This window comes from Drosophila sechellia, chromosome 3R (assembly GCF_004382195.2).
Source record: "Drosophila sechellia strain sech25 chromosome 3R, ASM438219v1, whole genome shotgun sequence".
Taxonomy (NCBI): Eukaryota; Metazoa; Arthropoda; class Insecta; order Diptera; family Drosophilidae; genus Drosophila; species Drosophila sechellia.
This window is the reverse complement of record NC_045952.1, coordinates 7220931-7248580: the sequence shown is the minus strand read 5'-3', so window position 1 is coordinate 7248580 and position 27650 is coordinate 7220931. Positions and strand designations below refer to the sequence as shown.

General features: G+C 42.9%; 6 protein-coding genes across 39 annotated transcripts; 5 read left to right on the top strand and 1 right to left on the bottom strand.

Moving 5' to 3' along the window:
* Positions 1-336: 336 nt before the first annotated feature.
* On the bottom strand, positions 337-26986 carry LOC6614351 (modifier of mdg4). Of its 31 annotated transcripts, none has more exons than XM_032720814.1 (7): positions 26868-26984; positions 26364-26621; positions 26149-26288; positions 24568-25414; positions 1160-1280; positions 715-790; positions 337-655 (listed from the first exon to the last, which is right to left on the bottom strand). In XM_032720814.1, exons 2-7 carry the CDS (start codon positions 26575-26577, stop codon positions 494-496), a joined length of 1560 nt encoding a protein of 519 aa, XP_032576705.1. In that variant the 5' UTR covers positions 26578-26621; positions 26868-26984; the 3' UTR covers positions 337-493. The 31 variants fall into 31 exon arrangements, 30 of the variants coding, with proteins under 30 accessions (XP_032576705.1, XP_032576715.1, XP_032576725.1 ...); XM_032720805.1 differs by lacking the exons at positions 337-655; positions 715-790; positions 1160-1280 and adding exons at positions 6805-7100; positions 7365-7564; positions 7737-7949 and having other exon boundaries at positions 26868-26986; XM_032720823.1 differs by lacking the exons at positions 337-655; positions 715-790; positions 1160-1280 and adding exons at positions 13633-13721; positions 13987-13991; positions 14060-14338.
* Positions 10435-11483, top strand: LOC6614360. Of its 3 annotated transcripts, none has more exons than XR_004362005.1 (3): positions 10435-10954; positions 11015-11300; positions 11393-11483. XR_004362005.1 is itself a non-coding variant. In XM_032720836.1 (3 exons), exons 2-3 carry the CDS (start codon positions 10774-10776, stop codon positions 11173-11175), a joined length of 342 nt encoding a protein of 113 aa, XP_032576727.1. In that variant the 5' UTR covers positions 10435-10661; positions 10742-10773; the 3' UTR covers positions 11176-11483. The 3 variants fall into 3 exon arrangements, 2 of the variants coding, with proteins under 2 accessions (XP_032576727.1, XP_002038799.1); XM_032720836.1 differs by having other exon boundaries at positions 10435-10661; positions 10742-10954; positions 11015-11483; XM_002038763.2 differs by having other exon boundaries at positions 11015-11483.
* Positions 15487-16161, top strand: LOC6614355. Of its 2 annotated transcripts, none has more exons than XM_002038758.2 (2): positions 15487-15691; positions 15803-16088. In XM_002038758.2, exon 2 carries the CDS (start codon positions 15814-15816, stop codon positions 16072-16074), a length of 261 nt encoding a protein of 86 aa, XP_002038794.1. In that variant the 5' UTR covers positions 15487-15691; positions 15803-15813; the 3' UTR covers positions 16075-16088. The 2 variants fall into 2 exon arrangements, with proteins under 2 accessions (XP_002038794.1, XP_032576729.1); XM_032720838.1 differs by having other exon boundaries at positions 15598-15745; positions 15803-16161.
* On the top strand, positions 16028-16804 carry LOC116801423. The gene is made up of 3 exons (XM_032720837.1): positions 16028-16113; positions 16323-16558; positions 16712-16804. The coding sequence occupies exons 1-2, from the start codon at positions 16077-16079 to the stop codon at positions 16553-16555; spliced, it is 270 nt and encodes an 89-aa protein (XP_032576728.1). The 5' UTR covers positions 16028-16076; the 3' UTR covers positions 16556-16558; positions 16712-16804.
* On the top strand, positions 16746-17259 carry LOC116801424. Its single transcript, XM_032720839.1, has one exon. It carries the CDS (start codon positions 16840-16842, stop codon positions 17035-17037), a length of 198 nt encoding a protein of 65 aa, XP_032576730.1. The 5' UTR covers positions 16746-16839; the 3' UTR covers positions 17038-17259.
* On the top strand, positions 16978-18808 carry LOC6614354. The gene is made up of 3 exons (XM_032720835.1): positions 16978-17070; positions 17384-17629; positions 17843-18808. The coding sequence occupies exons 2-3, from the start codon at positions 17446-17448 to the stop codon at positions 18328-18330; spliced, it is 672 nt and encodes a 223-aa protein (XP_032576726.1). The 5' UTR covers positions 16978-17070; positions 17384-17445; the 3' UTR covers positions 18331-18808.
* Positions 26987-27650: the final 664 nt, after the last annotated feature.

Below are 27650 nucleotides of genomic sequence, written 5' to 3'. Positions count from 1 at the left end.
ATATAATTATAAATTAATTATTAAGCTAGAAGGTTGCAACTCTGAGACATTAATTCAGTGTTAGTTTACTTCTTCGCTTAATAAATAATAAAACTGTATAAAAACTAATGAAAAAGTAGCTTGGTCTGCCTATTGGATACATATACTCATGGACATAACACTAGGGGAACTTTTAAATATGTATCGCGCTTATTTGTATATAATTTATTGGTTTAAGATACCGATATTCTTTTAAAACTAAAATAAAAGTGTAAGACTTGCCCTTGATAACTTTGTAGCAATGTCTTAGCTAATACACGCGATACCTAAGCACATACCATTAGTATAGAACTAAAATAAATTGATTTACCATTATTTGTAGATAGGGTATAAATAAGGTGTAAGTCTAGATGAGTACATCGAATTTACTTTGAAGCGGAATGGAGCGGGGTGCATTGGCTAATGCTCGGGATCTTTAGTCTTAGGGCTAGAAGACAGTGATTTCTCCTTTATTTCAGTTTTGGGCTGGTTGAGTGTGTCGTGGTTGTGTTGCTGGTTCTTGATGATCAGTTCCCCAGTCACCGAGCATGTGATAATTCGAGCAGCACAGCGCATATATCGATTCCGAGCACAAAGCCAATACGTTTTGGAGCCCCGCGAATTGTTTCGATAATACCTTGAATGGAAAAATGTTATATTATTTTATTTATAATATTAACAAAACGACAGACTCACTCGTAGCCGCCCATCAGCAGTTTGGGCTTTCCTTTGGTGCCCTTTACAATCATTATACCTCGCTTGCGTATTATATCTATAAGTAAAAGATCAAATGAATGTTAGGTAAAGCTTTACAACTTTATGGGTATTTAATATCCCACATTTCTTACACACACTTTTATTTCTATTTTTTTTTTTTTGTAACTTTACTTTAACATTAAAAATCCAATTAATGGAATACATTCATTCAAATTCCATTGAAATTTTGTTCAGCACCTGCTAAGCTTTAACTTGATTAATAATGATTTATTTCATAAAAATGCTTTAAGATTTAATCAACAGGTATGTGTATGTTTTCTTAGGTCACAGGTGCGAGTGCTTCGCATATTTCAGTCGGTACACCTCCTGGCCATTCTTCTGCACGTGGGTGGTGGCCCTGACCTTGCAATTCGAACTTCGATACCTGGCACACCGCCAGTTGATACTGCTCTTCAGCTTCCGATCCATGACAAACTCATGTCTGTCGATTACCAGCTTACGCTTTTTCTTCCGAGTGCAACTAAAAGTGGCCAAATGTGAGGTGCCTGCAAAGGAAAGCATGGTGTTAGTGATATATACACACAAAGTTAAGTGGGTACTAAAAATATAGGATTAATCTTAAATGGATTATGTTTTACATAAGTTTATAATTACTCACACTTTCAGGTTGTTTAGGGTTTTAATCGAGAAAATCAAACGTACTATACACTTTCGTTCAATGTTACAGCAACTCAGTTTTAAATTATTTTCTTAGTTGTATGCTTATAATATATAAGTCTATAAAAAAATATGTCCACTTATCCATTTTCTTATGTACATAAAGGAGTAAATCAAACTTAATAAATGTTTTCTTTTCACTGAACTACAATTATGAATAGCAGAGCACTAAGCAAAGCTCTAAGATATTGGTTTTAATTATCAGAAATATAACATAGCTCACTTCAGTGTTACAAAATCAATAATACTTGGAATTCACAGTGATGAGATGGTTCACACATCATTCAATCGCAGCTTCATGTACTGCTTTCGCTCCTGGTCAAGTGGTGAATGATTGTGCGTTTTGGTGTGCACTATTTTTCCGTTTAGCACATGGAGTCGACCATGGCACTTGGTTTTGGTGGTGTACTGTGTGCAGCGCCAGTAGGTTTTCCCATTTATGCACTTCTCTCGGATGTAGGAGAACATCTTGTGCAACAGCAGGACATGGCCCTTCTGGCTGACAACGTACTCGAATATTTTTCCTGAAAAGAGTGGAAACGTTAAAGGTTAGTATGGGTTACCTAATGTAGACATAAGCGATGGCAAATGAGAAGCTAATAAAAAAAGTTTTTCCAATCAATGTATTTTCTTTGTATTTATTATGATTGAATGCTCCACTGTCGCTCGTCTCTAAAGTACACCTTATGCCAACTACAGTATCCCTAGACGTCGTGAGTAAGTTCATTGAGCTCCTCCTCGTGCAGATCGAAGCTGACGCCGCCAGCTCCCTCCATCTCGCAGTCCAATTTGGTGGCCATTTGGTGCGGATCCCGCAGCGTCTGCGCCTTGCTGGAGCTGTACTTGTTCCGCTTGAGCTCAGCGTGCAAGTGCTCCGCCTTGTTGATGATAAACTTGGGCGGCGTCTCCTTTAACATGGTGATGCGTGCAGGACACTTGATCTTCTTTGTGGCCATCGAGCTGCAGCGCCACAGGATCTTCTTTTTGTTCTCGCTCATGATTAGAAAGCGAATGCCATTGGCCATGATGGCGGGGCGACCGCGCAGCGATTGCGTAAAGAATACCAGCACATCTTCCGGATTGGGCACCTCTTCGTTGGCCAGAACAACTGCAATAAAGGAAGAAGGTATTAGATGTGGTCGAAAGTTTTGGCAAATAGAAGTAAACATTTAATAAATTGGACAATTATTTAGGTGTCTCATAGATTTCATTTTGTTTTATTAACATGTTTCTGAGAAAGACTCTTAAATTACATATCGAACATGTGCGCCATGCTCTGCGGAAGACTCCTCACGTTGGACACCACAGGAGTCTTTATTTTGGGATATCCTCCCGTGCCGCGATTTTCTTTGCGCTTTGGACGCATGTGGCAGTGGTCGTGGATCTGCCGGAAGTCATTGCTGTTTGTCTTGCTCATGCAAATTAGCACTGGGCACTTGGTATGGCGATAATACCAATGGCAGCGCCAGTACAGATTCGTGCGGTTTATGTTGTTACGGAAGAACTTCATCCCGTCGAGCCAGAGTAGTTGCCCGCCACGCTTGGACACGGAGAACTGGATCTGCGGGTTGTTGCCGCGATACTGTCCATGTCCGTAGTCGAATTCTGGAAGAAAGCCGAATACAGAAGAAGGAATTTAGTAACTTGTTCTAATTTCTTAACCTTAGGCATTGTTTGAATTGGTTGAGATAGATACTTAAAGGTATTAAAAAACATTTGACATTGCTTCGCTTTAATACAAATATTTTACAGACTTATGGACTAGGTGCTAAGCAGTATCTTATTGCAGCTAGAAGTCCTGGTTCCTTAGTTTCGATTTTATTTCAAGGAGTGGCGGCGGCTCCATTATGAGAGGAGGTACACGGGCAGGTTCAGGATCCGTATCCGGATCGGCTTCATTATCCATCTCAGCCTCGGGTTCCGCTTGTGCCTCATCCTCTGCGGATTCCGCTAACTTTGTTTCTGAGCCGGGCAGAGGCTTGATCTCAATGTCGTTGCTTTCCGTGTGCTGGTGCTGGTGACAAAGTCGAAGGATGAGAGTGGACTCGTCGTGGATGGCGATGGCAGGGCAACGCTCCTTATAATAATTTCGGCATTTCCAGTACTGCAGATGACCACGCTTCTTGTTTCGGAAGAAGCGGAAGCCATTGATCACCAGCAACTTGCCGCCGTTCTTCTTGGAGTCCGCGAAGTCAATGTGAAATGCTGTGGATGAAATGGAAAGTCTGGATTAGTTTGGGAATTTGTGAACAAGTGATACGTCAAAAGCGTAGGTCTATCCTTATGGAAACAGATGTAGTTCGTCGTAAATTTTGTTTAAAATTAAAAGCAGTTATTTATTTAAGAGTGGATTGTTAGATGTCTAATGGTTTTCACAATGTGCACTTAAATGTAAGCCTAGGACGCATCCAGAGATAGGGCCTTCTCCCTTTTTATGAGCACAGGCAGGTTTGCGTTGTTGCTAGGGAATTTCCGGCTGTGATCATGCTCGTAGGTGCATTTGATGACTCGCTCCTGTCCGTTTTTGTCCACCGCTGTCACTACACGAGCCCGGCAGACCGTCACATCCTGTTGGTAGGACAAAGGAATACGTCGTTACTTCTCCACTCCAATTCAAAAAGTCATAAAAAGCAGTTAGTATATAACAAGGAGTCCCAGTGCTCCTTTAAATGTTGTTTTAGAAATCTATTAATTATTAACTCTTGTTTCTTTAACTCTGCATATTAAACATATACATATATCTAATTAAAAAATCAACGAAATTTATTTTTAATATTCTTAGCAAAACACGAAAAATTATGAGCAGACTTAATTGATTTCTCTCACACAAAACCTCAATTCTAAGATTTTCAGCAAAGTCTTGTAGTTAAACTTACCTTTTTCGAGCATATCCAATAAGTACGAGAGGCGGAGCATCGGTTCTTAACGAACTTCTCGTTCTGGAAGAGCAGCACGGTTCTTCCCCGCTGTCCAGTGCCGAAGACAGCCAGTTCTAAAAGAATAAAGCAGGTATTAGAATATACTTATACTTGGGAGTGTCTTAACACTTGTGTATAACTATTAAACTAGCTTTCAAACGAATAATGGTAAGTTTATTGGTAATAAAGCAATGTGTGCACGTCTACAAATGGTTGTGCACGCCTGAAATGGCTACATAGGTGGGCTTGTTTTTGTGGGTAATCATGTAGACGTTGCAGCTTATCCGCTTTTTAGCGCATCCCCAATATATGATATCGTTGTAGTTGGCGCGACGATCATAACGATATCCATCGTAGATCAGCACATCGCCGCTCCTGGTCCGATCGTACCGGATGCGATCCCAGTCGTCCAGGGTGCGGACGCACTTCTGATCGGACGCCAGTCCACAGCGAACATTCTGTGGCCGTGTACCCTTGGTTTTGGGCAAGAAGCTTTCGTTTCCAAAGTCAGCCAGGTTACTAGGATTCAGTTCACCTAAAACTGAAAAGAAAAAAACTAGTTAGAGTGTGAACGCAAAATGGTATACATATTTAAAATTAAAAAGAAAAACCACACCGCATTGCGGAATAAAGATTTATAAAGAAATATATATTTAGGTACAATAAAATAAAACAAGAAGTTGCTATTCATAAACATAAGTAAAGTTTTAAACAAGTCAATTGCAACACTCACCTCACCTTAATAAATACTATCTTCTGCAAAATATTCATGAACCTGTTTATATACCAAGCTTAAGATCTGACAAATTAAAAGGTGATATTGCGCAAAACTAGAAATGGATTTCGGTTCAATTTCGTTTACTATATCTTTCTGTACAAAAAGCTGCCTAAACTCTACAGCTATTTGTCCCGATTCAGCCCTCTGAATGCTCTTTGATCTATGGATGATTATGCACACCGCTGACGGCGTAGCGGGATTGGCCATTCGGCAAGATGTGAGTGATGACGCGGGAGCGGCATTGCTTGCGCCACTTGCTGCACTTCCAGTAGACCTTGTCCTTGTAGGCGGCGTTCCGCAGGTAACGATGCTCCCCACAGTGCAGAACGACATTCCCGGCCGGAGTGCGAACGTAGTGCACGCCCTCCATGGATTTGGACAAACGAACGCGCTTCATTAGCTGATGTTGTTCGGGTTTTTCGATGGAATCGGTTAACACATCAAATGTCACTAAAACATAGAAAAACAGGCAGAATTAGTTAAAGGCAACGCAATCAGAACATTCACATACAGATAGTTTCTTTAAATCATATAGGACATTTCTGCTTAAATACACAAGACAAACAGTTTATTTTAGATTCACATATAAATAGTCTACTTCTATATCGTAAGGTATGGCTAGATTTTGAGTATCGATTCATTGCAGGTTGTTAAGGTCCTCGATGCTTAAGTTGAGCGTCCTCAGCTCCAGTGTTAGATCCTCGTCAGCCTCCTCCTTTATGAAGCCAGTGGCTACAGACTTTTCCGACTTGTTTCGCGCCTTTCCCACAACGTTTGATACCGAAAGCCGTTTTTTTCGCTCCGTGTTCAGGCAGGTGTGGTGGCACGATTCCAGTACTATTTTGTGCACACCTTCAACCACATTGGTGACCACCCGAGCATTGCATTTCGTGCTTCCCTGGAAGAAAGATAGGAGCTAGCTAATTTCTGTCTGAAACTGTCATAAAAGTATTAACTTCATAGGCTTGCTTAGTTTTCTTTAAATTTACTTAAATTTTGTCTCACCTTTTTGGAGCATATCCAGTAGGTCTTCAGGTTATTGCGACGATTTCGCACGTAGTTGTGGCCATTAAAGGCCAACAGTTTGCAGCCACGCTGTCCCCGAATAAACGTGAGCAGGCTGTGCTTGATGGCGCCCTTCATGTCATCCAGGTCGTCCAATACTGTAAGATAACAAATCAGCTTTGAGTTAGCTTAAATGTTAAGTGTACTACTGCGAAGACTGTTGAAGTGTGAATTTTACAAAATACGGTTTTGATTTTTAAGATTTATATTCTACAATAAATAAGCTATAAATTGATTCTATACAAGGATCCAAAGTCGGCCGATTTTCATATAATTCTTTAGTAGGGCGGATGGTTATGTTGTCCGCATTTGATAGTCACATCGTGGTCTTGCGCGGTGACCACACGGGCCTTGCATTTGTGAACACCCGCTCGAGCACAAGACCAATAAGTTTTCAATCCTGAGGTCTTGTTTCGAGTAAAGGAGAACTCTCCGATCTTCAGTTTTCGGCTCCCTCGAAAGCCGGTGATATACGAGTAGTACGCAACAGAACCTGTGAATAGAAGGAAGACATATGTGGTTAGTACAAACTGGTGGAGGAGTTCGACGTAGATCTAAAGCTAGAGACCAAAGAGACGCATGAAGAGCGAGAAACTTAGCTAACTTGATTTTTATTAAGTCAGACGAGTGTTGAGGTGATGCAATATTTTACACTTAGACTTAAGACTAGGGCGCTATGTCGTTGTTGCCGCCGCTGAAGTGGCGGCCGTTTCCAGCGGGTCCTGACGACGCTCCGCCCGGGCAGCCGCCTCGGCTTCCGCCCGCTGGCGCTTCAGGGAGCCGTACTTTCGCGCCTTAGTGATAACTTCGTGGTTGTGCTCGCTGTTCAGGATGGTGAGTGTATCCAATTTGGTCTTGAGCCGCGCACGACATCGCAACACTGCGAACTAAAAGGAGATCCACAATAAATACATTAACTGGTGTAGATTTGGCATATATTGTGAAAGGAATGCAATTAACTTTACAAAATAACCAACAATTAATTAGAACTGTCTTTAACTCAGAAAAGTAGGCTCTACTTATCTTTCTCTCGACTAAGATTAAGCAGTAACTAGGTTAGTTATATTTTCTCAATATTTTTGGCAGAATTTAAAACAAAATACTAATACGACTAAAACGTTTTATTCGGATGAATAGTTTTAGCCAATTACCTGGCTGCAGCGCCAATAGGTGACGTCGTCCCGGCAGATGTGACGATTGAAGGTGTGCTGCTTGAGCATGATCTGCTTGGTGCCGTACTTGCTGACGATAAAGAAGGGAGAGTTGCTGTTGATCACTCCGGCAGACGAGGCGTTGGCCAGCTGCATAGTGGCCTCGCCCACATCCACGCTGATCTGGTAGTCGAATTTGGCTACAATAAGAAGAGTTTTCCGCGTTAGTTGTGCGTGATGCTTGGATTATGGGGGATTTTTAGTTCAGAAGAGGAAATAAAACACTTGGTATTGCTTTAATGGTATAATGGTATTCGGTATATTGTACATTGCGGATTCGGCCTATGACTACATACACATCCTACATCCTACCAGCACAGTGCCGGGCGTGCTCATAATGCCTGGTGAGTCGAGGTCGTCGGCTCAGCTCCACAAGGACGTAGTAGGTCGGGCAGTTCCTGGTCAAGCAATGGAAGTAGGTGCGGTACTGCATGGCACGGGTTTTCTTGTAAGACTTCCCGCTGACCACCAGGAACTCGCCCTGAGCGGTGCGTTTCAAGAGGACGCCCTTGTTCTGGTCCTTTGCTGGAGAAAATGAAGACGAAGATGAAGATGAAGATGGTATGATGACGAAATGACGGCTGCCACATAAGTTTAATGAGCTTAATGTAGGTACTGCATGCAATTGGGTATAATCTTTTGTACAAATATCATTCTTTCGGGTGTGTGTAATCTAATTTAATATTGAGGATAAAAGGCATCCTTAGGCATTAGTTTAGCGGGCACCTTGCCACCCAAAAAGCGCGGCGGATGATTGTGGGCATTCTTCCCCAGCTTGATCCCTCCGTCGAACTTGGTGATGGCCCTCGCGGAGCACTTGTTCTCGTTCAGACGCTTGCCATTTCCGTCGGAACAGATCCAATTGACCGTGGCCCGGAAACTGGCCTCCTTCTTGTACATGTATCCATTAAATACCAGGTTAAAGCCCTGCTTCTGGTTTTTCAGGAAGAAGTACTCATGCTTATCGATCCACTGGCCACGCGGAATGTCGCCTATGAACTGACCTGTAATGGAGGATCCAAGGAAACTGTCTTTATTACCCGGGTGGCTTGAAAATAAAAAGGTATAGCCCAGAGAAAAACACATGGAAGTTTGAGGTGCTGAGTAAACTATTTATTGCAGGCAATTCCCGATACACTCTACTATTTATAGCCGCTTATTTATATCACTTGTAAAAGGTTGTAGCTAGTTTGCCTTTAACTGGCTACAAGTCGATTGATAGTCTAATATTCTAGTATTTGGCTAGACATTTCTTTTGTGGTCAAGAAGGGTTGATTGGTAGCGAGGTGGACTCACCTGGGGCACAAAGCACTTTCCACAATAATTCCACAACTGCCAGCTCAGAAAAATCACTAAATATCACTAAAAAACACTAGTTCACCTTAAATTCAAATGGAACATGCTTTTTGGCACTTTTTTGGAGGGATTCCTTTTTGAGACACCAACAACAACAAAGGTGACAATCGCTGCACACACACAGACGCCCATACATACGCACAGGGCCACACGCACTCACTCGCTGCATTTTCGCAGGATAATTCACATATTGCAAACTTCGAACATTAATTGCCTTGCTGCAGTTATCCACATTTAAGCCACAACACCTTTTTTTAACTTTAGACTATTAATTTGTTTGACAAAATACAAAAACGCAGCGAACACAACACGGCGAAAAAATAACAACTACAACAAAAATGGCGTGCCCGCAGCAGCACAAGAAGTGCTGTTAGCGGAGCTATCGGCTATCGGCTGTTAACTGTATTTGAATCGTAACGTATTTTATTTTTACATAGCTCTATTTTACTGATATTCTTGCAATATTTCGTTATTTTCAGAATTCGGATTGTCTTGCATCTGAAAAAATGTAAGCTTATGAGCTCAACAATCGATGATGTATCAAAGCAAGGTGAAGGACTACTACTATGAGAACATTTTTATATCAGAAGCGATCCCTGACACAAATTTTCTGCTAATCCCTTTGACATATCAATAAATATAAATGACTTCTTTAATTCCAAAAGAATATATTTAGCCAAATAGAAAAGCAATTATCGATAGTGTTAGGTGCCAAGCATCGATAACATAGTGAGTGCCAGCTCTAAAGTACAGTGCTCTTCTTCTTTAAACCGTGTTTTTCGTGCATTAAATATTTTATTTTATATATTTGTACATTACTCCCTGCTTGTAAACCAATAAAATACACAATAACCAGCAAAAGACCCTCCTCAGTTGTTTTATTTTCATTTTTTCGCCCGAATGGCCCAATCTTATCCAGATGTTCTAACCTGTTGCGTTTGATTCTCCAATTGACAGCCGCCACATCCGCATCTGCATCTAAGATTCCACCACGTAAACGCGGCAGACCGAAAACAAAGGTTGAGGATCAGACGCCAAAGCCGAAGCTCCTGGAAAAACTACAGGCGGCTACCCTAAACGAGGAGGCAAGCGAGCCTGCTGTGTACGCCTCCACCACGAAGGGTGAGTCCGAATCCTGGCTAGAAGCCAAAATCCTGTTCCACGATAGCCAAGCTAATTGACGCTTCATTCGCAGGCGGTGTCAAGCTAATCTTCAATGGCCACCTGTTCAAGTTCTCGTTCCGCAAGGCGGACTACTCGGTGTTTCAGTGCTGCTACCGTGAGCACGGCGAGGAGTGCAAGGTGCGGGTGGTATGCGACCAGAAAAGAGTCTTTCCTTACGAGGGCGAGCACGTGCACTTCATGCAGGCCAGCGACAAAAGCTGCCTGCCCTCTCAGTTCATGCCGGGCGAATCGGGAGTCATATCCTCGCTGTCGCCCAGTAAGGAGCTGCTGATCAAGAATACCACCAAGCTCGAGGAAGCCGACGACAAGGAGGAGGAAGATTTCGAGGAGTTTGAGATTCAGGAGATCGACGAGATCGAATTGGACGAAGCGGAGAAGACGCCCGCCAAGGAGGAAGAAGTGGATCCCAATGATTTCCGTGAAAAAATCAAGAGACGACTGCAAAAGGCACTGCAGAACAAGAAGAAGTGACACGGAATATGCCTTAGATCTTCAAACTCTTTTTACTATATAAACTTAACTATGATCGAGAAGGCTCAAGAAGGCCCAACAGTACAAGATCTGAGCTGCCCAAGGGCTTCACATTATACTTTCTATATCCATTCGGGTTTTAAATACCCCTAATAAATCTAAATAATTAAGTTTTTCGTAATAAAACGATGTCAATAAATCGGACCTAAACCATTTCACTAGCTAGTAAGCTCTAACTTAATACGTAGCTGTACTCAAACCCCCGTTTAAATGATAAATAACATACGCCCTTTCCTGTCTTTCAGTAACCCAACACGTCCGCAACTGTGGTCCGCAGATGTTCCTGATCAGCCGCAAGGGCGGCACTCTGTTGACCATCAACAACTTTGTGTACCGCTCCAATCTTAAGTTCTTCGGCAAGAGCAATAATATCCTGTACTGGGAGTGCGTCCAAAACCGATCGGTTAAGTGCCGCAGTCGCTTAAAGACCATCGGCGATGATCTCTATGTAACCAATGGTTCGTAATGCGAAGTAAGCAAAGACATTATGTCACACAATGGCTTCTTTCCATCTTCAGATGTGCACAATCACATGGGCGACAACAAGCGTATTGAGGCGGCCAAGGCGGCTGGGATGTTGATCCACAAAAAGTTGAGTTCCCTCACAGCCGCCGACAAAATCCAGGTTTCCTGGAAAATGGACACCGAGGGCAACCCAGACCAGCTGCCCAAGATTTAGCCGCTTCCTAGACATTCCCAACCTAAACGTCCGAGTTCTGTTAGGGCTAAGCTAATGTATTCTACTATTGTTCTTGAGCGTATATCATTGATTTAGACTGAGTGTCCCGAGCCTAGTTAGGATGGGTAAGTAGCCTGTTCATCTGGGATCTCAAAGTACCATTTTTGTAATTCTTAAAGTCCCGGGTCATATTATTTATTTTGTTCTCATTGCTTAGACGCTTTTGGCCACGGCACTGACTTAAACAATGGCTTGTGTTACGTACAAAATATGAACTCTTAATAAAATCAGATGAGCATCTAAACGAATTGCAATTATATGTATGATCTCGTTATAAGTTAGAAGAGATTCTTTCATACGTTCTAAATAGTTTTTGTTTATTTTGTGCACTAAACGTATTTGCGTTAAGAGATCTTATACCGTTTTTTGAAAGATTTATGAATTAATCAATTAACGTGGGTCCATGTAGAAATCTAATTTAGAGTTTATGTATGCATGATTACTTTGATATTTCACGTTGCATTAAGTTATTATGTTTCAGAAACTATCTGACTTTTGCAAGAAATCCATATAAACTAAATGCTAATTTTGGTGTACTTTTAAATAATCAATAATATTCTCGTTCTCTATTATTACGTGTTGCTGATATATATCTACGAAGAATTAGAAGAAGCTTTGTATATTACCTATGCAGTGCAAGGATTGGAATGTTCTTGACGGCGAGAACAGGACCATTTTTGGTCCTAGTCGGTAGAGACCCAAGGCATCTTTAGGCTTTCTTGCTGAGTCCTGACATTGTTGTGGTTGTGGGATGAGCACGTGCTGCGGTATTTCACCTCGGAGCCCACCATGAACGTGGAGGCTCGCGCCTTGCAGCCCTTGTGATGATACATGCAGCGCCAGGATCCGATAAGGTTGTCCCTGCCCAAAATACGGTGGACGATAAAGTGCTTGTTGGCAATGATTAGCCTCGGACGTCTATGGGCAGAAAGACTGAACTCAGCAGGCCCGTCGAAGTTCAACAACTTTTTTGAGTAACGTCGGCGATCTGAAAGAACAATAAGCATCAAGTCAGTAAATTGTCTTGGTAATGTTCACAAAAATAATATGTAACTAGCGTATATGGCTAAAACAGGATAGTAGAGTAGATGTTTCCATTATCTTTATTTCGGTTTGTAAATTGCTTAAGCTAATCAGGACCTATACAAATTTGCACTTAGCTTAGGTTTAGGTGGCTCGATTTGCAGTCGCAAGTTTTGGAATATTTCAAGTACTTTGCAGTAGCTTCCAATTCCACCGTGATGTTATTTATACAAACATGGTATATCCGTGTCCTTAAAATTCTGCAAAGACTCCTTGCCCGCTAAAAAGCGCTCACCTTAGGTACACTCCACATCGACATTAGTACAACAGATTATTGAAACCACAGAATTTGGTGAGCCCACAAGAGACGGGGTTAATAATCTTTGCTGATGAAAACGGCACCGTGCGCCTGGTGCTGCTGCATCAGCGCCATCATCTGCGGCGTTTGAACGTGGGGCAGGGAGATGGGCATCGCCAATGACATGGAGACGGGCACAGGTACCGTCACCGGCATGCCGAGGTGGGTGGGCGCTGTGGCGTACGTGGGCATCTGCGCAACTTGGGTCATCATTTCCATCGCAGGAGTGGGAGTCGCCGATGTGAGCAAATGGTTCGGGTTGGGTGGTGAACTTTTAACCACTGGCACAGTGCCGTTGGCCTTGGCCTGGCAGTAAAGTTGACACAGGGGCAGCAGCTCCTTGTGCCGCCTCTTGATATGGCTGAGAAAGTTCCCCGTGGACTTGGTGGTGCCGGAGATCAGTCCGTGGCATGTTGTGCAGGTGGCCTGGATAGCGCCTGGAGTCTTCTGGTTCGGCTGGATGTTCTTGTAGAACTTACCGTCCAGTAGCTTGGGCAGGGTAAAGGGTTTCCGGAACGATTCCTCATCGCTTAAGTATGTGACGGCCAAGGCGGCCACAGCAGCATCCGATGAGTGGCCAGGCGTCGGCGAAGGCTCCATTTTGATCTTGACTGCAAAATGAAAACATTAACAGATTAGTTGGGATTTAAGAAGGCTTAACAACTATATAGTAGGTACAGAACGAGAACACTCATAACTACGTATTATGTGCACATTTAATTTAATTTATTTATGTTAAGGTAGAGCTGAAATCTATGAGTATATTATATTAACTGCTGGTCCTCCGGAGCCTACTGCAGCTCCGGAAATTCGTCCAGCAGGTCAGTCGTGAGATCCATCGAGCTGACCTCCGGAGCGTGGGTGTGCGGAGTGCCAGCGATGCGAAGGGTGTCCTCCTGCACTTTGGAGGTCACCAAGGTGGCCCGGCAGCTGTGTTTCACGTAGCGTGAGCACCGCCAGAAGACGTTCTTCATGCTCTGGCGATTAACGACATACCGATAGCCCTCGTAGACCAGCATCTCCCTGCCTCGCTGCGTCGTGGTGTACTGGATGCTGGCACCGGTGGTTTTGCCCTCGAAGAGCGCCTTCAGCGACTGGATGACACCTGGAAAGGGAGGTAGATGTGTTTTGACAGACATTAGTTGAGGTTATTTTGGGAGATCCAGCTGAGACCACTAACTAGTGCACAAGAGGTTTAAAGGGAAGTTTTAGTACAGGCATTTATTCCGGTTTACGAATGCAACAATCAATTTAAACTATTTTCCCTCCTTGATAGCCATAAGTTTAAGCGTAGACAGCTTGTGGTCAATGAACTCCTGTACTGCGGAAGGGGTCAGCTGGTTGCCCCGCAGGGCAAACACTTTACACACATGGGCTGCAAAGATGGGAGACAACACAGGTTAGAACGACTCTTCGTGCAACGGGCGCAGCTCCTTTATGTACTTATGATGTCCTGGAACAGGTCCTTGTCCGTAGTCTCCTCGTGCTGGGCGATGCGCACCAGCTTGTCTTTACCAATCACCAGATCCATCACACGGCACGTATATATCATCGGCATGGGAATATACGCCTTGGCCAGAGCCACCTTGGACACAAAGACCCGGCTGCCATCGAACAAGGGGATAGCGTCAGCATCTCTAGGGGACTTCTGAACGTTATCAGTTGCTGGTTTCCTTGGATGCTCCGCGGGCTTCGGGATGGCAGTGTCTTTGCTCGGGCCATCTGGAACGGCACAAGGTGGCAAAAGCGATTAAAACACTTTAGCTTAGGAGGTCAAGGGAAAACATAAACAAAATAAAACACGGATATTGCGGTTTTCTTTTTTACGGAGTCTTTATTTCATTTCAATTAGGAAGCTTACGCCTACACTTTTAGCGCAATTCTCGCGTCAAAACAGTTTTCCCATTATTTATCACACTCGTTGTCCAATTTCACAAATGAAAACACAAATTATTTATTGAAGTAAGTCCACGCGAGTCACAGAAGACAAGGAAATGGCAACAACCATGCCAGGGCTGCACTCGATACACAGCGAGTCCTCGGTAAAAGGGCGAGCAAATGGCTACGTTGTTTGAATTAAAGTTATTTTAATTATGAAAATGACATACCTTCCTTAATATTACTAAACTCAAGTAAACATATTACTGAATTATAGCAAAATATGAATATTGGTATTGGTACTAATAAATATGTCAATCAAACAGCTCATTCCGTGTTAGTAAAATGAAGTCGATTTACCGGTTTCAAGATGGTCTATTATTTTTCAATAGTTTTGCGCATACCTGTAGCTACTGTACCCCCCAACTTTGCAGCCCTGGGTGCAAGCGCTTGATCTGGCAACCCTGTAGAAATGTCGCCCACAGTTGTGAAAAAACGAAGTGATTTCCGAAAATTGTTGCTAAATTACTAAACAAAAGGTGAAATTAAGATTTGTAATGGCCCCGAAAAGTGAATAGTGTTGGTGGAGTCCTAGCTGTGCAAAAAAGGGCCGCCTCCCAAAGAAGGGAGCCGAATGGCGAGTAATGAAGATGCATAAATGCCAACGACGCCTGGGATTTCAAGCAAATGTGTACAAATGTTAAAACGAAATTGCAAAGAGACGCCATGCGCGCAATGTTAATAAAGTATAGAAACTACAGTCAAGCAGGCATATATTACTTGGCGGATCCTCTTGGGCAATCAATCAGTCAGAGCGTTCTAATCAACACACCTTCCTCCCACTCCAACTTGTGTCTTGCAGAAAAGGAGGATGACTTCAAGTTGCACCTGCCTCTCCTGGTGGCAAGGAGAAAGAAGACGCCCGGTGGCTCCCGCAAGAAGAGTTTTGACCACCTGGAGGTGAGCTTCACCAGAAGCAACAGGGGTAACAACCTGCTGACCATCGATGGGAAGCCCTTTACCCTCAATCGCCGAATCAAGGATGTCTGCTACTGGGAGTGCGTCAAGCTGCGCTGCAAGTACATCAAGTGCTCCGCCCGCGTGGTGACCAAGTCCAATCGGATCTCGGCACTGAGCGGGCTCCACAACCATCCCTAAGTTACGAACTACCTGTGCCATCTCATTACTCTAATAAAGGTGTTTACGTTGAACCAGTTTATATCTTCCGCCTATCCTGTCGTTGTTGATTCTGTAGTGTCCTTACGCAACTCAGGAGGCCTTCTGACTAATCTATTCCAATTCTTGCAGCATGCTACCAAATGGTGCCCAATCGCCGCGGTGGGAAGAACCTCATCTTCCGGGGGCACATGTACTCCGTGGAACGCAAGTACCGAAACAGCATCAACTGGGTGTGTTCCAAGAACAGCAACAGCGTGCTCCGCTGCCCGGCGAGGTGCGTCACAAATCCGGAGAGTGGCAACGGTATCAAGCTGAGCCATCGACGCCACAATCATCCAGCGGATGCCTTTAAGCCCCACAAGCGCTGTCGAAAGCGTCCCGGCGATCGCAACTCCAAGTAACAATGTTTCAGGATGCAAAGCATGCAGGCTTCGGCAATTGTTAGTCACACTAAATAGTTTAAATATAAATGTTTCGTCTAATTGTAACATTTTGGTGAAATGGAATCACTGTTCATTTGGTTTTGGGCTTCCACATATCCGAATTACTTTACTAATACTCATCAGCACGATTCCCATAAACTAATGCTAGTTTTAAGCTGTAGTTAATTCCAAACGACTTATGACTTACTATGAAAATCTTCTAACAGATTTTCGCCACCGTTGTGTTTGCCGACGGAACGGAGTTACGATAATCGATGGCTACCGCTTCGTTATCGGTACTACACAACTGCGTCGCACCTATCTGAAGTGCGCCAACTTTCGCAGCAACTGCCGGGCCCGGGCCATTCTGAATACGGACACGAACAGAGTGCGGATGAGGCACGACCGCCATAATCACACCCGTACGGATGCTGTGAGCGGACGTATCTCTAAGAAGTAGAAGGTACCGAGCTGTCTAGAGGAATAAACATGCTGTTTCCGTTTAAAATATTTAACTGCTTTTCACTACCAACGAAAAACCATAATACTCTTACATCCTCATCTATAAATTGAAAGACCTAACCGTGATCTAACTAGATTCGCCAATCTTTTGCAGATAACTCGAAGTTAGCGCAGTATGTGCGCTCCAACCGAGGAACCGATCTCGTTTACCACGAGGGAAACACCTACACACCCAATGAAAAGCTGAGGGAGGGACAAAAAAGTCGAGACTGGAAGTGCTCAATGTACCATAAGGCCAAGTGCCGGGCCCGCCTGGTTACTCGCATCACCGGTGGAGGGGATATTATACACGTGACCAGCAACCTGCACACACATCCCACAATGTACACCACGCAGAAAACAGACATTAGCGTGGTTGACCAGAAACTGTGCCTCGAGAGGAATCCACTCTGCGTTAACACTCGATCGATTAAAATGTAGATCAAGTAAAGCACGCCCACCGACTGATTACTGGTTAGGATAAGCATGATCTTCAGTATGAATAACGTTTTAGTGAACAGTTTGATGAGTTTATGCATGGGTTTTAATGCCAAAAGATAGTTTTGAATCTAATGTGCCAGGTCTAATCACATATCAAAACTAAAGGAATGTTTTCTCGAGAGAATTTTAGATTTGAAAAGTATTAAAAAATGTTCAAATACATCTATTCAATGATATTGAAGTAATTAAATTTATTTATAATTATCACATTTTCTTAAGTTCTTTTACATTTGATTTGTTCACTACGACGGATTCCGTTTTTAATTCTAAACCGTTTCTTTTACAGGAAATCTTTCAACATTGCGCCATCTCCCAGTTGAGGCCATATTTGATTCGGACGGCAAACAGATGGACTTTATCCCGAACATTCGCGTCATCCGAAGTCAACGGAAGACCGTAAAGCTTATGTTTAAAAAGTATGCCTACTCGAAGACCAACGAGCACGATGCCACAACTTACTGGCACTGTCGAAGCCGTCGCAATGGAAGGCCTGCGTGCAAGGCTCGGTTTTCGGCCAAGAAGCTCAAGAACGGTAGCTACAAAGTATATCTGACCCAGCCGGAGCACAATCATCCTCCAAAGAAGCGTCGCCTATAATCAGAATATCTATATTTTAAGAAGAAAAATATATTAAAGAGCCATGTCTTGGCAAAATGACTTGCACCGACTCTGAATCTCTACTCTAGCAAATAGCCCAGCAATTGACCATTTACTAATCACAATGTGTTCCTTTCTCCATCCACAGAAAGCAGCGTGGCGATCTACTCGGCAACATCCCGGGGACGAATGCAACTGATCTACGGCGGACAGCCATTCATCTTCGAGAAGACCCTGAAACTGTCTTCGGGTGAGGAGAAGCGCTTCTGGCGCTGCAATCAATGGTGGAACCAAAAGTGTCGCTCCCGCGTCTTCACCATCAACGACGTTGTCTGTCCGCTTAACCGATTCCACACGCACGAGGAGATCGTTCGGCGAAAGAAGCGAGTGCGCCGCGTGCCGCCGGTGGAGACGATTGCCAAGGTGGTTGCCACAACACCCAGGCATCCGCAGCATCAACAGATAACCCAGCAGCAACAAGAAATTCAGCTGACCAGCGATGCAATTGCTGGAGCAATACTGGATGACGAATCCCCAGCTACAATCGATGTCAGCGAGCTGGGGATGCACCTGAAATACGAAGAAATCGTAGCGGATGTCACGGGCGCCACGCGAGTGGTCAGCCGTCGGAAGTGAAGATTGCTTTTTATTTTCTGACGAAAGATCGCAGATTCAGATTCCTTCTTTATCAAAACTCATGCTTTGAGTTTTCATTTTTGAACTTGCCACGTCGAAAACCAAAAGCCGAACAGTTTTGATCAATTTAAAAAGGCTAAACACAACCACTAACCAATAAATAACATTTTTATTATTATTTAAGAACATATTTTTAAAGCTCTTTTTATTAAGCGTAACGAAACATATTCCAAGGTTTCCTTCCCCATTTGTATAATTTTATAAATGCGTCATGATTTCCTTTGATATTTTGGAGTTGTTTAGAATAAAATCTGTTCCTTCTGTTATACCTTTGTTCAAACAAAATTAACTTAGCTTACTCCCATAATTATTAATACAAAACTGCGATTTAGAAGGCGGACAAGCTAGCAATTATGTTTCAGCTTATAAACAATTTATTATGTGTACATTTAATAAACGTAAGCCCCAAACAGTGCAATTGAATCGTTGTAGAACCTTCGAACTTTCTCCACAATCCACTTGAGATCCCTCCTTCAAGCGAATATCACCGATTTACTAACGCACCGGGTCACATATCTATTATCTTTTAAGGTGAATCCAGACAGTTCTTCTTCACCAAGGGTCAGCGCGAGTCGGTCAAACTCAACTACTGTGGTCATAGCTACGTCAAGTTCATGGAGAATGGCCGCGGCACCAAGTGGATCTGTGCCACGCGCTCCACCACCAAGTGCCGTGCTCGCATCCGTACCACCAAAAACAACTACCTGGAGGTACTGTATGCGTCCCACAACCACGGTTTTCCGCCACAGAAGAAGGATCGGGGTAGAGTCAGCCAAAGGACGGGATCCAAAATGTAACTGAGACTTCCCCTACTATGCCATTTCGATGGTTTACTAAACACTTGAAGCCTCCTCTAAAACAGCTTGACTTTGAAACTATATATTGAAAAAAAAAGTGAGACAACCCCAGCCAATTTGCTATTACCAACCCAATCCTAAACAAATGTGTTAGGGGTCATCTGTCCTTCCATTGACCAAGCTCAAAGTTTGACAGATACTTAGATTGGCAAACAATATTTCCTATCTCCAAATCTGCAAGGAACAAAATATACTTACATGGACAGACTTTAAAAAACAAGTTCAGCATAATGAGGGCCAAAAAGTGTGCTAATGAAACATTTTATTTTTCATGCTTAAGTTCTCTTACATAAAGTGCATACTGTAAAATAGAAAATGAAGTTAAATTTTTCGAGAGGTTACAACATTTTATTTTTATTTTTTAACTTGTGTCTTTGAATTTGAACTTTCACCTTGACTCAGTCGATATCATCAATTCCTCACTTCACTCAAGAGTGGAGTTCCTCGAAGCAGGGCTCGCACATCCAGTTGCTTCCAGGACATGTGTTGCACAGCGTGTTGATCCTCCTCAGGCCCGTCCTGTTCTTTTTGAGGCAGTTCACGCACTTTCCCTTCATGCGAGGCAATCCCACATACACAAAGTTGTGCTCGTTGGACGAGGTGCGAATGATGTTGTCCGGGTTCTTCAGGTTCAGCCTTCCAGCGGGCTCCAGTTTTATGATTGTGCCTAAAAATTTGTCATCCCGCACCTGCCGCACTTTTTGAATAGGTGCTATTTGTCGTGCAGCTTTAAAAATCAAACCTGTAATTTAAGAGGAGTAAAAATGTAATGATTTTCTTATGAATTTAAAGGGTATTAGAATAAAAAGGTACCATTAAATAGTTTAAATAAACTATCGTTTGCTTATTTCATTTAATAAATGATTGGTCTTAGCTAATTTGTACACTGTTTTGTTCATTTATGCATTAAACTTTAATGTTCAAACCGTATGTTTTCCCAATTGAACGTCAGTCTTGCAAACGGTATTCAAAAGTCACATTTAAATTTAAGATTAGAAGAAAGTATCAAACTAATTTTATAGACCTTCAGTTCTTAAGATTTAATAATCCTCTTTAGGAGGGCGAGGTGGGCAATCGAGCACTCTGGGAACAAATGTTTTTAGTCGTTCTGGCGGCTTGTGATTGTGAAATCCTCGGATTGATTTTATTGACTTGATATGGGTGGTCAGCGCCGAAGTGCAGTGCAACTTTTTGTACATGGAGCAGCGCCAGAAGGCCAGACATTTCCCAGGATTCCTGGAGTAACAGCTGAAAGTGAATCCCTCGTGGACTAGTTTTCCTCTATCGTCGTAAGTGAGAACTGAAAGAAAAGGATTCAATTAGTCAATGGAGACAGACACTACGCCTACTCTTCGATACCTCGCATCCTAATTGACCAGAACGAAGCTCGGTTACTTTCATGAATTCAGATCTTTATTTCACATGATCACATAGCCGTCAAGGGAATGGAACAACTGGATTTGCAAAGCATATAGAACTTAAAAAAACCTTCATTGGTTAATCGAAATCAGGGGTCTTACAGCTATATTCACAATCTTATTCATTATACTTCAAATTAAACTCGGATTCATTCGCTTTCGACACTTCAAAATGCAAATTCGAGTAACTAGGATGAAAATACCGAAAATAAGTGTACTTAGTCCACCTCCTGGATATGTACTTTTAATAGCTGTTACTTAGTAACTACATTGCACTGCCAAGACCAGTTGGATAGCCAATCTATTCGTGCATGAGCATCATGGAGGCGTGCATCAGTTCTTGATCTGTCAGCTGCAATGTGGCCGCATCGCTAGTCAACTGGTGTTCATCGATAAAATCCTGCTTCTGCTCCTGAAGCTGCAGCTGTGTGAAGCTGTGCATCCTGGAGAGCTTTCTTCCCGTGCCGATCGCTGCCATTTTGTTCCGCTGAATGATCTTGTCTATCTTCTCCGTGTGCGGCTGGTGGTTATGGAGTCCGCCCGTCACACTCTTGAGGCGACCGTTCTCCAGGACGCAGCGAGATCGACAACGCATTTCATGCACCTTTTTGGAGTAGTTGTGGCAGCGCCAATACTGTTTGTTGCTCTTGCGACTGTGGCAGTTGTACATGTAGCCATTCAACACCAGGCACGGCGTCGACCAGGGGCTCTCTATGAAAACCAGCTCGTCATCTGAAAAGAAGACGTTTTTATCGTTAGTTCAGTTGTCTAAACTTAAGATATTTGGTTAATAACAATGGGGTTACCCAGTCCACAATGAGCTCCATATTTTGTTTTGGTCTTAGTTTATTAGGAGCTAAGTATGAAATACGTTTACAGTTGCTTAAAATCTACTATCGAGTGGTTGGGTCGATGGCATAGGCAAAATGGCCTTGAACCTTGTGGAATTGTGGTATAACATATACAGAGGTGGTCAAAATTATTTTCACAAAGTGCATTTGAGTGAAATGTGAAAAGTGAAAATACTTTTGACCACCTCTGTACATATGAATTATCTATTACAGAGCTGGAAAGCATTTGGTTTTCAAAATAAGCCAAAATAATACCAGCTATGGCTTTCTTATCTTTACAAAGACTTTCCAACTGATTGACTGTAGATTGGTTAAAAACTCCCAAGTGAAATCGACTTCTTCCGTGGTTCGAGATAAATAATTAGCTTAGGTGCTAGCTGATAACTCCTAAGGGTGTTCGCTCTTCAGCAGGGATCGATGCTTGGCCTCCTCTGTCCGCCACCTGCCCACCCGTTGCCGATCCCGGACCCGCTCCTCTGCATGCCGCTCCTCCTCATCCAACTCCTCCTCAGCGGCGTCCACAAGGGCCTGCATCTCAATCTCGGTAGCCTCGGCAGCGGGCAGGAACAACTTGCAGTCCTTGCCGTCCTTAGCGGTCACAATGATGTTGCTGCTGCCCAAATACTGTGATATCTTCGGGTTCGACGTGCAGATCTCTATGTACTCCTCCAGCTCCTGCTCCACCTTATACAGTTGTCGCTGGCCAATCCTCGAGGCGTGGGACTCGTGATTGTGCTGACGCCGCGCGTCGATGAAGTGTCCGTCGCGGGTGATGACCACTGCCTTGCATCGCAACTTGAGCACATCCGCACAGCGCCAGGTCGTCTGTCCATTGGCCTGGGTGAGCTTCTTGTTGTAGATGTAGTTGCGGAACACCAGCTGGGCGTTCTTCTTCTGGCTGCGAATGAAACTGATCTCCGTATCTGCGAGAGTGGAGGGAAACCGAAAGCATAGGGGCGATAAGAAGGCGGTTAAGTTGATTTAGTGGGCATAATATAAATGACAGTCTTTAAATGATCTAGTTGCTATTCTAGTGAATATATGTACACATATGGCTTAAGCGCTAAGTTAGGATCGGCGAAATAAAACAACGTTTAGTTTAGACTTTGGCTTTAAGCAGTTTATTCGCTCTCAGTGAACCGGAGGACCCTTGGGTTTGTGAATATAATACTTACCAAAATGCGGCGGGGTTGCATTTTTCAACTTACGGTAGCATTTGCATCTCTTGGCTTTCAAATGAGCACTATCACAGATTATCAAAAGGGTGGACACACGGAGGCGTTGCCCTCGTTACCAGCCCCATCACTTTAAATACTAAATTAATACACCACGCACACCGTCACAAGCTGAAAATAATTAATTGTGAACAAATAGGCCGTGTAATTCGGATGAAATAAAATAACAAAACAAATTGGCTTGCATTTTTTTTATGAATCTGCATGGCGTTGCCACATTACCGAAGGTCCAGGGCTGCACGTTTAATTAGGGCTTCCGGAAGTGGCAACACCGCCATCAAACTGCACGAAATGGCAACTCTGCATTTAATAAAATTTCAATTCTTTATTTTTTCACACATTAACAAATATAACGTTGACTTACCGGAACTAATTAAGTCCTACTTTATTATAATCTAAATATTACTGCCTAAATATCAATTTCTTTAATTTAAGAATCGTTTAAGTTGATACCGATTAGATTAAGTTGGCTAAGGGTAATAGTACGCTAGTCAATTAAATTCAATTTGGTTTAATAAAAAAAATATATCGTATTCTGTGGATAATTCATAAATATGATGGATGTATAAATATCTAGACTAGGCACACAAAATATGAATTACAAAAACGCACGATTAAAACGGTAATCTAAAATCTCGAAATTTCCTTAAATACACTAAACAAATGAGAATTTTTTTTTTTTTTTTTTGGTTTCAGGTTACCGCGACATCCGTAAATATCATGGATGTGTTCAATGCGTATTCCTAAATTTATTATATGTATTACACTAAAAGTAAATCAAATGAAATGTGGCTCAAAAGGACAATTCAGAACAAAATAAACACGCAAACATGCCCCATACAAAAAATGAAAAAAAAAAAAGTGGAACTGAATCTACTTTGGACGAACAAATGAATTCCTCTTCGATGGTAACGTTTATAGAAAGTCTCCCTACATGTACATATACTTAAAATAGTTTTTTTTTTTGTCCACTACCAATTTGAATCGATTCAGATTAAGAAAGGAACCTTTTACTATAACACAAGGTTGTATTATAAATACGAAAAACCTTCTAAGACTCGGCAATCAATGCCGTTGCTGGATTTGCATCAGCAAGCTTTTACGTTGCTTGAACAAATCCTGGCAACATCTTTAAGTACGAGTTTGAAAACATAAACAACAACAAACCCCAGTAGACTTAGCATCATCAGAGGATCATTATTTAAACAGAAGTGCGCTTGCCCAAATAATAACCCCCTGATCATGTAAGATCGCCAACTCCAATTACTCGCTTTGCTTAGTCAAATAAACAATTACAAATGCCTGGAAATTTTGGAAAAATATATGGATAGGTGGTTTCAAGTGTGCCTGGGTATTACCTTGAGTAGTTGCAGCTCTTCACGGGTTTGGCTCCACGTTGACATCGGATATCCGTAGTAACAGCTTCTTCAAATTTCATCACTCTACTCACCTTTTAACTGAATAAGTGTAAAACCGCGTGATCTGCGTCCAGCATTTAACAAATATGCAGCGGACAGCAGATCTGCCTAGTGCTCTTTGTCGCTTCGAAATAGAACACAGGCCCGTAAACTATTCATTAACTAATTGCCAGCGAAGTACAGCTTAAGTTTGTTTAAAACTAAATTAAGCACACTTTGCCGGACTCTAAAAGGACATGATCCGCTTGCGACGCTAATAGACTTGGAAAGAATACATATGTGATCCTTAATGGAGGAATCTTTTCAAACGTGTTTGCATTTCGCGAGCGGTTAATGTCCTTTAAATACTGCTTATACCTATTGGCCTCTGGCCATGTATGCTTTGGAATTCAACCAACCTTGAGCCTCTGTGTTGCCCTGATCCCCGCTGGTGTCGACAAACGATGATTCACTGTAGTTCTGGGACTGTTGCTTGACCACCGCCTTGGAAGTGGTCGCAGTCACTCCGCCACCGCTAGTATTTGCCGCAGTTTGGTTGCCAGCATCCTCGTTTTCCGTGAAGTAGCTATCGTCGTAGCGCATGTCTCCGTAAGTATCGTCCTCCACATAGGTGCCCTCGGCATCGCCGGCAGCGTCGCCATGGTCCTCAGAGTAGTCAGGTTCAGATTTCGTGGGCAATTCCATGGGGAGATCAATGTACTCGGCTTCCTCCTGACGAACCTGCTGCGGCGATTGCTGGTGGAGCTTTGCTTCTGCCGCAGAGACCACAGAGGTTTGCACGGTGATCTGTTGCGGCACAAGTTGGGCGGTTGTCGTGGTTCCAGTTTCAGTGGTCGAGTCGAGAGGGTCCATAACATTAGCGGAGGTGCTTGTCTTGGAGCGCTTCACGCCGGCGCTCGAGGAGGCGGGGGTCAGGGAGGAGCGCTGGGCAGAGCGTTTGTTTGTCGACACCAGCGTCGCCGTCGTCGTGGTTCCCGTCTGCAGCTGCTGCGATTGGATCTGCTGCGCCGCCTGCTGCGGCTGTTGTACAATGGTGGCTTGGGGTGCGGTCGTGGTCTGGATGACGATCTGGGTGGTGCCCTGTTTCTCGTCGCCCAGGCCGTCGTCCACGGTCTCGATCTTATAGCGGGCGGAGGCGCGCGGCTGCTGGCGCTGCACCCGCTGAGCCGGTATTTGCTGTTGTTGTACATGAGGTGCTGCTGGCGGCGGGCTGGATTCCTGCGGCGGCTGAGGCGCAGGATCGTTCTGAGGAAAACAATTTGTTTTTTAATTAATAACATATATTTTAGGAATAAGTGAAAAGATTTTTTTTTTTTCTAGCACCTCATTACAAATAAACAATGGTCAAAACTTAATGAACTTTATAAAGTACCTGGATTTAATAAAACTGACGATTTCAAAACAATTGTATATGTTGAAAAGAAATATTCCGATTGAATGGAATTTGCAAAGTAATAAGAAATCTAGTCATTAATTAGCAAAGAATGGCTTCTTTTAAATATTTTTTAAAAATTGAATTGGCAAATTTATAAATATTTTAGTTCTCATGCCTGTTTCTTTTAGTACAGCTGCACTAAAATTGATTAGGAAATAGAGTTGCAAGTTAAGTTATATTTCCTAATTTAAAAGATTTAAGTTGCAATAGTGCGCTTTTTTCATGTCACAAATTAATGTTTATGCTTTGGCATCGAATTCGCTGCGAGACAAAAACAACCACTCCAATTTGCCGCTGCCGTGCGTGCCAGAGCGAGAAAAACGCTGCGCGCATAGCCCCTGCAGTTGTCTCTCTCTGGCACGCGTGCCTTTTGGCATTTCGTTTGCGAGAAATTTCTCGGTACAGTCAAACCATGCGCTCTTATACAGACGCCAGCCATAGCGTGTGAATGTATTGGGCGCGAAAGGCGATGCGCTGGTTGCGTTGTTGTTGCTCGATTCGATATACCAGTATATCACGCACACAAATGTATACATATACTCACATCCGTTAGCCCCTTGATTTGCAGCGATTCCGCGGTACTAATAAACGCGGGCAGGGCGTCCTGCTTCACGTTGACCTCGCCGCAGTACATGAACTGGATGAGGTCCTTCAGCGCCGAGTGGCTGACGTTGTTCAGGAATACTGCAAGATAGGCGAAGAGAGTATAAGGTCAAAAATCACGTAGAGCTACAGATCTGAGCTGAGGGGTAAACTCACCGATAGCATGGGTGTTCGACGGCATCTGAGTGAACATCTTGCGGAAGAAGGGCGAGCAGACGGATAACACCAATCGGTGGGCCTTCACTATTTGGCCCTCGGCAGCCAGCGAGACGTCCACCAGGTCGCCGCGACATAGCGACTCGTGGAAGCCGGCCGACAAATTCGTGTTGAAGTTGTTCCAGCACAAGCTGAATTGCTCGTCGTCCGCCATCTTGGACGAAAATCAATACTTTTCTGTATCTATGCGTTTGTTGGCTGCAGGCGAAAAAGTGCAATGCGCGTTTAATACTCAATGCTGCAAATAACTAAAACATTGTTTACAGCAGCCAGAAGAGAGTGGCGAAAATGGCAAAGGCACACACAAAAAAGAATGCACCGCAGCCAAAAAAAAACTGGGAAATTTTCACGCGTCTGTCTGTGTGTGCGTGTGTGTAAATTACATTTATATCGCTTAATGACCGCAGCCTACTGTGTATATTCACTTGGAGCGCCATTACTCACCTCTTGCTTAAATATTTTTCCAGTAAAATAACTAACTAAAGCCAGAGTTTTTTGCTCTCGCGGACGACACAGAAAACGCGTCCGTTTCCTTTGACGTGAAAATTAGAAGTGTTACCAGGCGACGAGATTGCTGGCGATGGCAAAACAAAAAGTGACAATATATCGATAGCTTAAAATATTTATATCGAAATACTTTTATGAATATTGATTGTTGATGTGATTTGATATTTTTTGAAAAATGTTTATACGAAAATCACATAATTAAATTCATAACTTTTTGATAACTTGTACCATATGAAGAAATAGTTTACATGTGCCGTAGGATTTTAGTTTGTGTGTGTGTGCGTGGTGGGGGGTCTGTGAGAAAAAAGGCGGTAGGTCGTAGACTAAGAAAATAACGGCCTAAATAATTAAGGAACGGTCTATGTTATGATCAAATTCCTTAATGTTTTCCCACAGAGAAGATATACCACATCAACATTCGTGGCAAATTGGCAAAGTAAATTAGATAACTAACATTTAATCATTTTGCATGCTTTTGTAAACAATTAGGAAATATGTTCAAAAGGCGTAACGAATAACTAATAGAGATATTTTAATTCTTTTGATCCTGCTTATTTTTTGTTTACTTTTTAAATTCTCATATTTCTTAAACTGGACCATGCATTTTTCACAAATGTACGATTTTTCCATGTGGAATTCATTATAAATAAGTTTATAAGCTAAATTTTCTTAAAATTTGTACATACTCTTATGGAGCGCATCGTTACTACTTGGACCGCA

Excerpts from the sequence above, each read along its gene's own strand:
- LOC6614360 (XM_032720836.1), top strand. The coding sequence starts at position 10,774 with ATGTTCCTGATCAGCCGCAAGGGCGGCACTCTGTTGACCATCAACAAC. Across the intron at positions 10,955-11,014 it reads TGATCTCTATGTAACCAATG|ATGTGCACAATCACATGGGC; the intron begins GTTCGTAATGCG and ends TTCCATCTTCAG.
- LOC6614355 (XM_032720838.1), top strand. The coding sequence starts at position 15,814 with ATGGTGCCCAATCGCCGCGGTGGGAAGAACCTCATCTTCCGGGGGCAC.
- LOC116801423 (XM_032720837.1), top strand. The coding sequence starts at position 16,077 with ATGTTTCAGGATGCAAAGCATGCAGGCTTCGGCAATT. Across the intron at positions 16,114-16,322 it reads GCATGCAGGCTTCGGCAATT|ATTTTCGCCACCGTTGTGTT; the intron begins GTTAGTCACACT and ends ATCTTCTAACAG.
- LOC116801424 (XM_032720839.1), top strand. The coding sequence starts at position 16,840 with ATGTACCATAAGGCCAAGTGCCGGGCCCGCCTGGTTACTCGCATCACC.
- LOC6614354 (XM_032720835.1), top strand. The coding sequence starts at position 17,446 with ATGGACTTTATCCCGAACATTCGCGTCATCCGAAGTCAACGGAAGACC. Across the intron at positions 17,630-17,842 it reads GGCCAAGAAGCTCAAGAACG|AAAGCAGCGTGGCGATCTAC; the intron begins GTAGCTACAAAG and ends CTCCATCCACAG.
- LOC6614351 (XM_032720805.1), bottom strand. The coding sequence starts at position 26,577 with ATGGCGGACGACGAGCAATTCAGCTTGTGCTGGAACAACTTCAACACG. Across the intron at positions 25,415-26,148 it reads AAATCAAGGGGCTAACGGAT|AACGATCCTGCGCCTCAGCC; the intron begins GTGAGTATATGT and ends TGTTTTCCTCAG. Across the intron at positions 7,950-24,567 it reads GGGCAACACAGAGGCTCAAG|CAAAGGACCAGAACAAGGGC; the intron begins GTTGGTTGAATT and ends CATTTTCTCCAG.